General features: G+C 46.2%; 1 protein-coding gene across 4 annotated transcripts in view; it reads right to left on the bottom strand.

Moving 5' to 3' along the window:
* Positions 1 to 14,128, bottom strand: part of SLC25A13 (solute carrier family 25 member 13) — a 108,858-nt gene that overhangs the window by 1,672 nt on the left and 93,058 nt on the right. For 3 of the 4 annotated variants that reach the window (XM_075746140.1, XM_075746139.1, XM_075746136.1), the window contains 4 exons: positions 11,549 to 11,687; positions 7,564 to 7,722; positions 7,392 to 7,482; positions 5,289 to 6,506 (listed from right to left, as the gene is read on the bottom strand). In XM_075746140.1, the coding sequence (XP_075602255.1) occupies positions 6,317 to 6,506; positions 7,392 to 7,482; positions 7,564 to 7,722; positions 11,549 to 11,687 (579 nt within the window). In that variant the 3' untranslated portion in view covers positions 5,289 to 6,316. Of the gene's footprint in view, positions 1 to 5,288; positions 6,507 to 7,391; positions 7,483 to 7,563; positions 7,723 to 11,548; positions 11,688 to 14,128 lie in introns of those variants that run through there. The other variant, XM_075746138.1, reaches the window with a different exon arrangement.

The raw sequence follows: 14,128 nt of genomic DNA, 5'->3' as shown, positions 1-14,128 counted from the left end.
GACATGAAGCTGTATCTCCCAGTGTCCGTGGAAGTGCCTTGCCCACCGGGCTGTGGTAAGTGGGACCTAGTTCCCACAGCACATGTCTGTCATTGGTCTGGTGGAGCCGGCATTAGGGAGCCTGGTGTTCCTGCTGCCCCCGGGTGCCGGCTGAAGGGCTGCTGTAGCACTTGCAGCACTTGTGTAGCTTGAAGGTGAATGCTGCTACACCACCAGGCCAGATACTTGCAGAGCAGCAGTTTAGATATCCTCTCTGGGCAGGGGGTTCCCCAGTTTCTCCCTGTTCTCCTTTGTCTATGTGCATGGGCAAAGCAGATATGGTGCAAAGTGGAAGGGGGGAGACACACTTTGGCCATTAGCAGGTCACAAGATTAGGAACGCTGGCACGGGCAGATATACAGCGAAACTGTGCTGGCACTGGGGAGGCGGGTGGCTCGCTACCCTTCAGTGCCTACGGTAAATCCACACCTGAAAGTGTGGGGACATCATGCGAGACTACACTGCAGTGTGAAGGGAGGGGTGTTTAATCAACGTTGTCTCCCATTGATGGTAACCAGCACGGTGGAAACAGTTGGCAAAGCTGCTTCCACTTTTTCCATATTACCGTTCAGTTTTAAGAACCTGGGGAGGGACTGCATGGTCCCCTTCCAAGCTCTCCCTACACTACGGCATCAGTAGCTTGGAAAAATGGCTTTAAGAGCAGTCTCAGAAGACCTTTAGCATTTGCTGCTGTGTGCAAATGAATATGACCAAAATGCCTCTTTCTTAGGGTTGGTTTTTTGTTTTTTTTTTAAGGGGGGGGGGTGGGTCAGCAGTGTACAGAGGGACCAGGGCTCCAGATTTCCACAGAAATGACCAGGGTTGTACACACAGAGCACCAACACGAAAGGCCTGTTACAGGTAGCTGAAGCAGATGGAAGAGAACCCAACAAGAACAAGAGGCATTTACTCCTCTTCTGCTGGTGGGGACTGCCAAGCAGTGGAGTTTCTGAGCAGCCCTTGTTGCTGCTCTTCCAGAAATCTCCAACAGTTTGTCTGATTGATTGATTTTCCTGCTGCTGAACAAATAGCTCCACCTTTCTGGCTTTCCAAAAGAGCCTATATGACAAGATGTTCCTCAGAACCTGCCTGATAGGGAAATAAATTTGAAATGACCCTTCATTTTCAGCAAAAAGAAAGGATCTTCTCCAGGCTCTTTTGCCTACAAACATCCAGAGAACAGAAGGAAGAGCATGAAGAGCACACTAGCGCAGTGAAGATGAGCAATGATGTGGGCTGAGACAGGCAAGGCCGAATTGAGGTTTAGGATGGAGGAGAAGTCTGTGAGGTGGCTGTGGAAGAGACAACTGCCCTGTGCTTGATGAAGGGAAGACCAGCGCATCCCTTGATTTCAGGATCAAAGCCACACCAAGACAAGTGAGACGCAGAGGAATGGCGTGGCCAGGGATTTGGGATTTGTTCTGAAAGGAGCTGCGAAAGGACATGGGGAGACGTGGCCGCATGGGGAGACACGGCAGTGACACTGGGCGTGGGAGCTGAAGGCATTAGCTAAAAGGGGAAGCAGGGTCACTTCACCTTCGTGACACGTACGCTGTTCAAGAGACCCCCATGGTAACAGAGGATGATGGCCAGGGCACGCTGAAAGAGCACGTGCACAGCATTGGCCAACCTGGAATCTGGCCAGGGCACACACCGAGCGTGGGGCTGGAACGCCAGGCTCATCATGTAAATACTGGCACTTGGACCAAGTGGATGTTTGAAAAGTGGAAATGAAACGGGCTACCTCCCAAGTCAGAGAGCACCACAGACATCTCCATGGAAAGGCCATCAGAGCAAGAGTTTGCTGCTTGAGACTAGGCTCAGCAGAGTTCCCTCAAGCTTGTTACTGCAAAGAGAGAAGGGACAAATGGTGCTGGGCCACAAAGATTCAAGAGCTGCAGCATTTTCCACAGGGTACTCGGCAGTGCTCCAGTGAACCTTTCAAGATGAAAGGTACTTCCTCCTGGGGCTCAAAACCAATGCCCCAGCGTTAGGGTAGGAGCCCCTACCACATCCCAGAACCCCATGAGCTCTTACTGCAAATGACAGCCTGCATCTCTACTGCTGTGGAAACAGCTGGGAATAGGTTCCTTCACATGACAGATGGGAAAAGCTCTCAAGACTTTTAGCAACCTTAGACACAGAGCAAACACAGCAGAAGACTGGAAACCCCTCAGCGAGCAAGACGGCATCCCACGTAGAGTAGGATGGTCCCCACTGACCAGTGACAGACAGAGGAGACTCTGCTATCACCAGGGCAGCATCAGTCCTAATGAAGGACACAGTGCCTAATGGTGCCTCTTCAGGCATAGCAGCCTGTCCCCAGGATGCTCACAGGACTGCTTCTCCTTCGGTCACAAGCAGAGCTACCTCTGCAGTAGCACCACCATGCCTGGTACACACTGCCTGCACCGCCCGGGGCACGAGCAAGCACTGAGGGAGGCCAGGCAGCCCCTCACAACGTAACTGGAACAACTGGAACAAACGTTGCCAGCAATGGTACTGCTTCCCAAGGCGGTGAAGAATAGCGCAAGGAGCAGTTAAAATGATGAATATGTGTCTTAAAATGCCATCTTTGTCTGCTAGGCAACAGGCACCTTGATGACATCCTCACGTTCAGCACTGGGAGAGGCTGCCAGTGCCACAGCCTGGGCTCTCCGCTGCTCACCGTGCAGAAAGCAGAACTGCCCTACGGCACGTGGCGTTCAAGAAAACACTTCATCCCAGGCTGTTTCTGTGTTATTTGCTGGGTTTGAAGTTCTCTGGAGACACTTAAAATACAAACATCTTGAGATTTCTATATTCTCAACCATTGAATGACTTACAAATCATCACCACCTCTGGAAATCGTCTTCTAGCTTATGCAAAAATGGCAAATATTTCAACCAAAACCAGAGTCTGAATTTCACAGCAGTTTAAACAGCAAGGTTGGACAATTCCCACTCGCCCCTCTGCCACGCGTGCGTTGTTGGAGAGCCGAGGAGCCCAGCAGTAAGCGGCATGCCATGCGTGCACGTCATGGAGCGTACGGCAGGGACATTCCTGAGCAGGCTGTCCCCTCCTAAGGAAGATGCACAGCAGTTTGTTGGGTTTTCCATTTTTAGCAGGTTTAGAAAAACCTGCCTAGGTTATTTGTGAAGCCTGTGGTATGTTTGTGCACAAAAGCATCCCTGCAAACTGTCAATATTAAGTCAGCTTAAACGCAACCCATTCCCCGGGGACCAGGCAGAAAAGCATCCCTCAGTTTCTGTGGGACCAAGCAACACAAATACGGGGTAACTGCTTCAGAGACACACGCACACCCCCGATGCTGCTAGGTGACATCATCACCAATATTTGATTCCTTTTTTTCTGTAAGCCCTGCCACGGGAGTTAGCTGGACTGCAGGAAGCAAGTGAGGTTACATTTTATCCCGTTCCTCCCACACTTTGCATAACTCACCCAGAAACCCAAGAGGACAAACATCTAAACATTGTCCTCGGGGCCTTTTGTTTGTTTGTAAGGCAATCTGACAATTTCTTGGCCTGTAAGCTTTGCAGAGCAGGAATGCATCCTTTTGTGTCTGGAGAAAGCCGACTGTGGGCACAGATCTTCCCCAAGATCTCCGGGCAGATCTGTAGCGTGCTTTGAAACATTTCAAACTGGGTTGCGTGCTACTGAACCAGCCACTGGCTCTTCAACCCTTCTGCCCCTGCCTCCATCCTCTACCGGCCCTGAAGAGAAGGGTGGAAGGACAGAACCACCCCCCAAAAGACCATTAATGGGGAAGGGCCACCATGGGTGGTGGTGTCAGTCCAGCCTTGTTCATCTGCCTGCCAGGGCGAAGTTGAAGGCTGTGGCCTTCTGAGATGGACCTGCCATGGGAGAGCTGGACCTCAGCTTTGTCCCTAGGCTGGGAGCTTTGTCCCTTCATCCCTGGGATAAAGGACAACTAATAAACACCCTGCCAGGCCTAGGAAAGAGAGGGCAGCAGGAGGCAGGGGAACGGGTCTGAGTTATGATTTGCTTTGTCAAGCACAAGCAACGGTCTTTATCACACGAGCCAAGAAGTTGTGCAAGTCTTACAAAAACCCAGCTCTAATTCCCATTCCGTTCCCGAGGTTCAGCGTCAGGAGCAGAGGGACGTGCTCTGGGGGTGCAGGCTGGTGTCCCTCGCCAGGCTGCGCAGGGAGGCAGCAGCAGCTGGCTGAACCCCCGCACGTGGCCGGGCGCCTCCCCTCCTGGACCAGGGGAAATGCGCAGCTCAGTACTCTGACATCTTCCCCGAGCTGCTCATTGTCCACAGAAACCCTTGACAAGGTACCTCAGGCAAAAGTGAGGGATGAAGCGTAAAACCAGCTCCTAAAGAGCCTGAAATCTCAAGTGCTGAGCACAGGCAGCTCCCAGTGAGAAAAGTTTAACTTTTATGACAAGCCTTAACCAAAAATCCTGACAGTTAATTTTGGAGTAATACAAGGGGCAGCTTTTTTTTTTTTTCCCCATTTCTGAAATGAAGAAGCTGTCATCTGGGCATACTCGGATATACAGGGCTGGGAGGTCGCAGCCGCTGTGAGAGCACAGTGCAGTGTCTCTGCACACTGGTTTAGCCAGACTCCCAGGACGCAGCTGCAGGTAGATGTCATCTTCTCCCCTCGCTTCCACATGTGTGAGTGCTGCAGATGCTACCCCTGCCATGGCTCCGTTTCACCAGTAACTTCAAAATGCAAATTAGTCCAAGAAAATAATTTCCATGATGATCAAATACAATAGTAGAGCCATTTCCATTTCAGTATTTCCACAAATTATCGTACAACGATATGATATCATGTACCTAACTCATTTGTCTGCAATGATGCTGTGTCTATGCATTCCCTCAGTTTGCAGTCAACGTCGAAGGCACCTGCCCCCCACCCCAAGAAGCCAAGCAAGACCAAATTCTTCCTGGTCTGAAGAGATATCACAGAAGACACCCAATCGTACCTTCAACTGACCAGGCAGTCAGACTGTCCATAACACATTAACCTCCCCCCAAAAGTAAAGGTCAAAATATCAAACCAATCCTGATTTTTGACCGAGGAAAAATGTCTTTTTTTTTTTCAGTGACATCTACACCACAGATGTCTTTTCTAAGCAGGGGAATTCAGGCATTTTGTTCTCAAGCTGCAGGTGTTTTTATAGGCTTCGTGTCCAAATATTATAACTTTATAACTGAAGTTGAACAAGACATTTGATGAGCTACACTGTTTCCGTAACAGAATACCATGTGTGCATCTGTTTGAAAGGTTTATTTCTATCTTCATAAATACATAATTTTCTAAACACTGTGCAAGGCACCAAAAAATTAAGTAAAATCTTTTCTTTTAGAGTATTTTAATCTCTTTTGACTCAATGAAGTAAATAAGAATCTGAAACCACCTATTTGCCAATTACAAGCCAGCAGTTAAGGCAGGTACCATTGATACAGTGCATGAATTTTCTATTGCAGTTATTTAAACAAGCAGCGTTTCACTATAGAAGTGCATATACAAACTGAATTCCAAACACCAGCAACCCAAGATAGGCACCTAGTTATGAAATTTCCTTGTATGTGTAGTAGAATGCCAAAAGTACTGCCGTAAAGTGCAAAGACTATGGACAATAACACTTTCTTTTGAGCATTTTGATACCAGTAACATAATACAACGGCTAAACATTTATAAATGTGGTTTCCATTACAAAAACATGTTCCACATAAAAGCTTCATAATACAATCCAGAAACAGAACTTGTGCGTTCACGTATTTAAAAAGTTGAAGCTGTACTGGCATACTTAGGTACCGGGTATATATTTGCTGACCTCTACAGACACGCACTAAGTTTATAACTGATTTACATGTACAGTCAAACTCGTTCCGCTTTGAGCACCGTGATATCCACTGAGTTTTTCCATTTGAGTGACGATGTGCGACATCCGCCCTGGTAATCTGCAACCCAGCGTTGCCTGTAAGATGATCTGGTTCACAGCTCTCACCCAGCCCTCCCCAATAAACAGAACCTAAAATTAGTGTCTTCCCAACACGCGCGCATGTCAGATGTGGACAAATACATTCATGGTCCCAAACTTAAAACAACTGGTAAGAATTTCACAGTGATCTGGTTAAGGAAGCACAAAGACAAATGATTACATTTAAGATGAAAATTGCCTTAAAACTCAAATGAAGCTAAACTGTTAAATGATGAGAAGCTAAAGGAACAAAGTATTAACCAATTAGAAAAGTGGCTCTTTCTCAGCTAATAACAAAAAACCTACAGCAATAAACTTAGGGTCCTACTGCAGCAGCAGCCTTTGAGGTAGGTGGCGATGGCTTAAACCGAGGTAGGTAAAGTCCAAACTTGTTTTCAATCCCTGCAAAAGTGGCAACTGCCAATTTGTAACCACCAACATGGTCAGGGTTAGGAGCAGGGAGCGTGATCCTAGATTTAGGAACTGGCTCTGACCCAGCCGGTTTTCTGCAAAATAACAAAAATAATAAATTAATTTCCACAGAGTAAAATCAGTATTCACAAAAATCTCCTCCATCAAGTAAGCTGACTGAGGCATCTGAGTGTACCTCCCAGTAACTAACTAAATTAAATTCTACAATATAATGAGAAATACCCTGGCTTAAAACCTTCCAGAACAGTTAGGAGCCTTCATGTTGATTGAGTATGGTCAAATCCAGATAAAATTTGAAGTGCCTTAATCAAAACTGCAGTATGGGGGAGCAGGGGTTCCTAAGTCTCTGCCACAGTGCACAACCAACCCAGGAACCTAGCAGAGTTTAAGTAATTTTTGTTGTGGCTTTCAAACTACTGTCCCCAAAGCTTCATAAACGGTCCGCAGCTGCTCCTGGGATGACGTTAAACAGCAAAGCACATCCATCTGTATCACCAACAACGACAGGAGGCAGAGCTGAAGCTCCAGCAAATAGTTCTAGGACTTGGTGACACCTGTAGACATTTTTGGATGTCAAATGCCCTGCCTAATCAAGGGCACAGCTCCTCCACCAAGCTAATGAGGACTAATGCAGAGTGTGTCCTGCTCTGGCAGGCATCACGCTTCCCCTGCCGTTACATCCCCAGCCCATGATTCAGCCTCTCACTGTCTCTGCTGACACCAACGCAGGTCCCCAGCTTGAAACGGTGATAGAAAACGTGGAAACATCTTGCTGTGAAACAGGTACTGGAATATCACCCTAACCTACACCAGTGTAGTGTGGCTTAAATAATATTTACAAAGCCTTTGCAACGTGCCCTACGTAATAGCAAGACCCTGACCCCGACATATTGAGGAGCACAAATACGCACACAGTGCAGCTTCAGGGTCCCAGGCAGATTCAGACACCACATACTTACACTCCCCCAAAGTCCACGTAAAACCATCTCTGCAGCAGCTCGTAAGTCACCAGAGTTACACCAAACTGAGGAGAAGATCGAAACACACGAGCTTGAAAGAAAAAAAGGAGAGTTCCTAAGTGACAAAACTCACAATTAGAAATCACTTGGCAATCAAAGCTGTTTTACACACCTCCTGCTCCTTTCCACAGAGCCTTCGGACCTTCCTCTCGAAGGATCTTCACAAAACAGTCTACAACGCCGCTGTAGGTGGTCTGTCCTGCCCGGGCTGCCACCTGTAGCCTTGTTTTGATGACATCCGCAGGGGTGACCAGAGAGGCTGCAGGCATGCCTGCACAACACAAAAATCAGCTGGTGAGTACCACCGACTTGCCACATCTGCTACATCCCTCATTTGCCCAGGGGTCACCATGCCTTTCCCCTTTCTATCAGGAGAATCCAGCCACGTTTGATTTAAGCAGAAGCTGGAAAGGAGGACAAGCAAGAAAAGGCAGCCGTTGTGGACGTGGCTTCACCCAGAGAGAGCTTCTCCTAGAGGAACCACCATATCAGATGCTTCCTGCCGAGCTGGGAGGCACGGGCTGGATTTTTCAGCGCTAACCAGAAACTTGCATAGTTAATAAGCCCAAAGTTTTTGGAGGTGAGGTCGATCTTTCCCTTTCCTTTTCACGCCTCTCTGTGGTTCCTGGCATTCTGGTTGAACACTGTGCTGGAATAGCCAGCACACACACACACCCCCCACCTCACACAGCAACGGTACCGAGCACCAGATAATGCCGTGCACGCTCAGCAAGGCGTGAGAGCTAAGGTTTAAAAAAAAGGGTCATTCTTCTCATTAGGAACGGCAGACTGCTCAGCTGCAAAGCCACAGCTGACATCCTCGGCAGAACACTTGGAGGAAGATTTAAATTTACCCTGGCAGATAGACAACTGAAAGCAAAAAATACCAAATTACCAATGGGTGGTATTTCTAAAATCATTTCTATCTAAACTGGGGCTGCCCACATTTAGAATTAAAAAAAAAAAAAAGCCAAAAAAAAAGCACCGAGACTGTACCCAGAAGACACTGTCTCTTATGGTTTTATTACTTTTCCATTCTGCATCTGTTCCAAACCAACTTGGTCAGATGTAGATGCATAAATCTCCTCTGCTTTTTTTTTTTTTTTTTTTTTTTAAGCTTAATAATTCTTTAACAACTCTTGTCCAAACCAGCATGGTCTGGCTTCAAGCACCAGAGCACCCTTCCTGCAGACTGCTCTGAGAGATGTAAGCGTGTGCGTATCACCAAAATAAGAACTCCTACTCCTCCTCCTCCTCCTCCTCTCCTGGACCCCCCAAAATAACGCACACGCTGAACTTGCACAGTGGTCAGTCTGGCAGGGAAGTGCTAAAACCCGGTAAAGATTTCTGAATTCCAGAAATGTTGAAATTCCTCTTTGCTTAGTCTTACCCACACCAGGATATCGGGTGAGTCAATTTAAAGCTGGACTTTTGTCCTTCAAAAGCCAACCAGTGTTTTCAAGGAAAACCAAAGGACATACTTAGAAACAATTCTGCTTACTACCCATTGACTTCCATCTCCTTACTCTTCATTCTTTATTACTGAGGATATTTTGCATTTAAAGATGTTTTTAATCTTGTTTTTAGAAGCTACGTGTACAGGAAAAAAGACTTTACAGACAAATAAAAATTTACAGGTCACTGCCATGAGGAGCTTACAATCGAAATGAGACAAATGGCACAGCAGGAGCTGACAATAAAAAAGAGGAGAGAGGGGAGGAGAAGGAAGTTCATGGAGGCAATAAGCAGATGGAGCAAATTAAGGAGAGATCCTGTAGCTGATATTAGAATCATCTCCTCAGAAAATGCTGTAGCACAACAGGTTGAGACATCTGGAGAACAGTGAAAGCCAGAAGCAGATCGAGCCAGATGACATGCACGTTGCGAGTGTCCCCAACAACAACGAAAAGGAAGAAAATACACCCAGCAGGAGCAACGCCCACTGGCAAAGGACGCAGGTGTGCATCCGAGCGGGGCCAGCTTGAACATCCCAGCACCACGGGCTGTGGAAAGGTGGAGTTTCTCCACCCAGGTGGAGCTCATGCAAATGTATGAAGTCCAATGACCAGGCGAGATCCCCAGCCAGAGCCCAGAGACCGAACCAGCGTTTCAGAGGTAGGGGCAGGGGCGGGGGGGTGTTGGTTTGTCTTCCCCTTGACTTTCTTGTGGCAAACCAGAGCGGACACATACACCTCCACCACCCTTTACTTGTACCCAATAAAAAAAATTCCTTGTTTTTGTAAACAGTACGATGAGTGTTGTATCTTTAACACTGTAATTTGCTCATGAGAGTTAACCTAGGATGGGATTCACAGGAAGCACTGGATAAAATTCACATTATAGCTAGTTTGGTAGGCCATATCAGCAACAATAAAGACTGCTTCTGTGCCTGAACTTCAAAGGGATGGTTATCTCAGTCTGCAATCACCTGACAATGGCTAGAAAGAGAAAAATAGGAAAATCTAAGAAATGACTTGGCTTAAAAATACCAGCTTATGTTTCAAGTCTGTAAATATGATCTAAAGTTCAAAAATTGTTTTGTTCCACTAAAATGGGTGAGAAATAAGCTGGCTGTAAGCTCCTGTTGGGGGGCTTGGAGGCTGGCTCGGGTTTGGGGTGGGGGAGGAGAGGTGACAAGGGGGTTTTGAACACCAGTCATTTGAACACAGCTGGTTTTCTTAGTGCCAGGTCAATTCCTTTGGACTACGAGCTACTGAATACAGAGCTATATGCTTCAACAAGACCAACTAACTGATCTCGGCTGTATCCTAAGCCCAGACACTGTCCCTGCTTCGCAAGAGACCCAGCCCCGTGTATAATCCTGACCAAGAACAGTTTCCCCAGGGAGAAGCAAGCTTAAAACCAAATGAGAAAACATAGCTAAACCACATATCTGTACTGGATTCATGCCACTCCGTCATTTTTCTCACCTGGCAGCAGGTCACAGCAGCCTGTCAGGGGCCATGCTCAAGGAAGAACTCAGCTGCAGCTCAGAGACCAAGCAGCCCCCAATGAACACAATGGAAATATCTGCTGACGTGAGCCCTCCTACCTCCTACACACTCCCTGAAAGGTCCTGCTGCACAAATTTTCAAGCCCATTTGTTTCCTGAAGGGAAAACTGTGGCCATAGCAGAAGCAGGACTCTCAAGCTACCCTATCCAGGAGACCAACAGTGGTCCTCTTTGGGTGCAGAAGCTGGGTGCCATGCCAGGGACCAGCTATGCAGCAGACGCAAAGGCAAGCTGAGGCTACAAAGCCTGTTTCTGTCTTTTCCCTTAGGCTCTGGCACACCCAAGTTAAACGCATCTGTGACAAATTAAGTACGATTTGGCTCTCCTGCCCGCTATGCAGCAGACTAAAACAAGCAAGTGCTCAAGATCACAGCACCTCTGTCCTATCTGGGTACGCTAGGAATCAGCAACCTGTGGCACAGCAGGAGTTTTCAAGCTTTTCTGTTTTAATATAAAAAAAATATAAGGGTGAAATCCTCATGAAACCAAGTAATTGCATGGAATATTGTGGGCAGCAAGTAACTGTCATCATTTTGTCACGTTATATCATTGTGTCATATTTTGAAGAACTATATTGCTAGCATGGCTTCTGGACTCTATATACCTCAATTCAAGATTTCTTTATCATAAAGAATTTAACAAATGCCATGATTTTGTTTATAAACCACCTCAAGAAAACTTTACCAGTCAAGACACAGCCATAACCAGCAGAGTAACTTTACAAGGAATGATGATATATGGTAACAAAACATCAACACTTAAATCCTTCCCTTTCTTTTGCCTCCTGACCATTACGATTCGCAGCATCATAGAATCTCTAAGGTTGGAAAAGACCTCTAAGATCATCAAGTCCAACTGTCGACCCAACACCACCAGATTATACCAGGAACTTATAGTATCTTTATTTTTAACTTCGACTCACTCTACAGCATGGTAGCTTTCTGTTATTTGGGCATAAGGTTGCAAAATAGAGTATAAGTATAGCTGTGTATAGTTCTTCCGAGCTTTTCAAAGTTCTCCCTGCCATAACTATTGCGCTGCAGGTGCAATGTAGTGCCGCGCAAAAAGAAATTTGGGCACTTACCAGCTATCGATCCAGCCAAGAGCAGGTTTCCAGGGCTAACCCTCCCATCTTCATTTGCAAATGAAGCTTTCAAATGAGCGTAACAGGGGAAGTAAATGGCAGAGAAGGGGATATCACGCAAAAAACACGCCTTAGCACCCTGTGTTGAAAAAGAGAATGAGTTTTAAGAATGAGCAAATTTAACATGATGAAATATGAACATGACAGAACAGAGCAACATTGTAGCTTTGTTCTGCTTTGTTGCAAAGGGCTTATAGAAAAAGCAATTCCTCCTCTCAAAATTTTGAGAGCGCCATGTATTTCACCCTGCTGAGAAGCGTCTCTGCATTGTTTCTTGGTTCAGTAATTTCTGTCATTGTATTTATCTTGTCTACTTGTTCTTGTACTGTAGTTATTTGCTGGTAATAGAGAAAATGTCATGTGTTGGAGTAAACTCTGATAACACCTTTGCAAAATTTTAAATAGTTGACATTGTAGCCAGGCACCTGTAGTGGGACTTTAGGATGTGCGTGAAGAAGATTGAGCCACGGGACAGGTCCGGCCCTCTCATTCCCACTTACAATAAATACTTCAGAGAAAACAGTGCCCAGTCCGTGCATCTACGCAGACATTGATAATGCAACATATATAGAGGGAAAGACGGAAAGAAAGAGAGTAGGGCCATAACACTTACTCTTTTGCAGAACAGTAACAGGGTGATTTATTTGTGATTTTTAGAGTACAAGTTATCTGGGATATAGTTTGTTTCAAATTAAGTTTCAGGTCCTACTGTTAAATTTGCCTAGGTATCGATTTGTGTAAGTGGTACAAGCAGCCAATGAAGTTTCCAGTAACATAGCTGGTTTCAAATCTAAGAGGGTGGCAAACAGGCAAGGGAAGTTTTGGGGTAGTGGCAAGCAATCAACTGTTTTCCAAGCAGCGGGAAAAGCAAAAAAGCCACTAGGGGTGGTCAGCCAAAATAAAATACCAAATAATATCCATGCTCTAACAGCAAAGGGGACTTGCAGTCTGCCTTTCCTCAATATGGAGATCCAGAGGACACCAGAGCCTGAACACACCAGGACTGAGACCAGCAGGAAGGCGCAAACAGGAGGTGGCTCTGGAAAATGGGTAAAAAACTTCTGAGCTTGAGAAAGAAATGGTTTGTGGATGAGCCTAAGCCTCTTCTCTTTGAAGCGAGGGTGGAGTCATGGTGAAACCGCTTGAGGTTCATCCATGAGCACTTCCGGACTGCGCTTGCTATTGTATTTCTCTTGCATACAGTTCTACCAGGGCCCAGTACCAGGCATTTCACAGGGGACGTGCTAATGTCCACAGAATTTAATTAAATCTAATGCTATGCCTGGACATAGCTGTAAGCTTAGCTTGTACTATATAAGCAGTTAAAATAATAGTGCTTGTCCAAGGTGGATGCTGGTTATTAAGCAAAGATGAAAAAGCTGCAAGGTGTCAGAAAAACTGAAAAGTTGCCTTTCAGCGAGGGGAGGCAGGGGCGGGCGAGCAGGACGTGGCGGGAACACCAGGTCCTGCAAGCCTCTTCACAGCAGATGCTAACAAGTGCAGTCTGCAGTCAGAGAACACCTCTGAGAAAATAAAGATTCATCTAAAACCAGCCATCAGATCTTCTAGTCAGACTCTGCGTGTCACAGGCTCGGTTACCGAAGGCGGTGAGCACAATGCGCTCTGCTCCAGCCCCAGCTGCTCTCCACCAGCTTCCTCAGCTTACTTCTTGACATTTTCAGCCCGAGAACCGACCGCTTCCCGCAACGCTCCATTCGGAGGTTAATGACTGCTGCTTTAAGACCCTTTCCCTTGTTGCTCAGCTGGATTTGTCTGATTTATGCTGCCAGTTGCTGGTTCTCATTACGCCTTTCTAGATACACTAAGGAAAATGCCACGAAGGAACTCGAAGCGCTGCCGTCACAGCCGCTCCGCTGTTCGCCTGTGGTGAATGGGGTTGTCAGCCACCGAACAAGGCAATGCTGGGCTGGATTCTCCTCTCAAAATTACCTGGAAAGCCCATGCATACACTTTACCTTGAGGGCACAGAGAAGGTGAATCTTTTGTATTCACCAGACACAAGAATTCCGGCCTCTCGTGCGCAACAGAAGCCCCGTTTTACAGTTCACCTTTAATCTTCACATAAAAAGAAAAGACTAGGGTTTTACCAAGCTCTGTATGAAAAAACAACTTTTTAATGATCAAATGTCTGCACTGTATTTACCTCACAGAAAAATTACGAAACTCACTAACGAAACACTGACAGACCAACATGGTTTCTTCAAAGATTTATTTTTAGAGCGTGCTTTTCCTCAGAGCAAATCTCCTCACTGCCTTTGCCCTCAGGGCGCATTACTTCTATTTTCTTTGCAATGTTGTCATTAAACACTGTGCGCATTTTTTCCTCCGCATTTTTTTCATACTCTGAAATATCTTGACATAGTTAAAATAACTTACGGAAATCAATAAACTCCAAATGCAAGCAACTCTTAACTCAGCCCGAGCTGCTAATATTCCTCCCCCTTCATTAAAAGGCTCTTTTTCATGGGGCAGAAACGGCATATTGCTAATATCACTAAT

This window comes from Balearica regulorum, chromosome 2 (genome assembly GCF_011004875.1).
Source record: "Balearica regulorum gibbericeps isolate bBalReg1 chromosome 2, bBalReg1.pri, whole genome shotgun sequence".
Classification (NCBI taxonomy): domain Eukaryota; kingdom Metazoa; phylum Chordata; class Aves; order Gruiformes; family Gruidae; genus Balearica; species Balearica regulorum.
The sequence above is the reverse complement of the archived record's forward strand: the minus strand, read 5'-3'. Positions and strand labels throughout refer to the sequence as shown.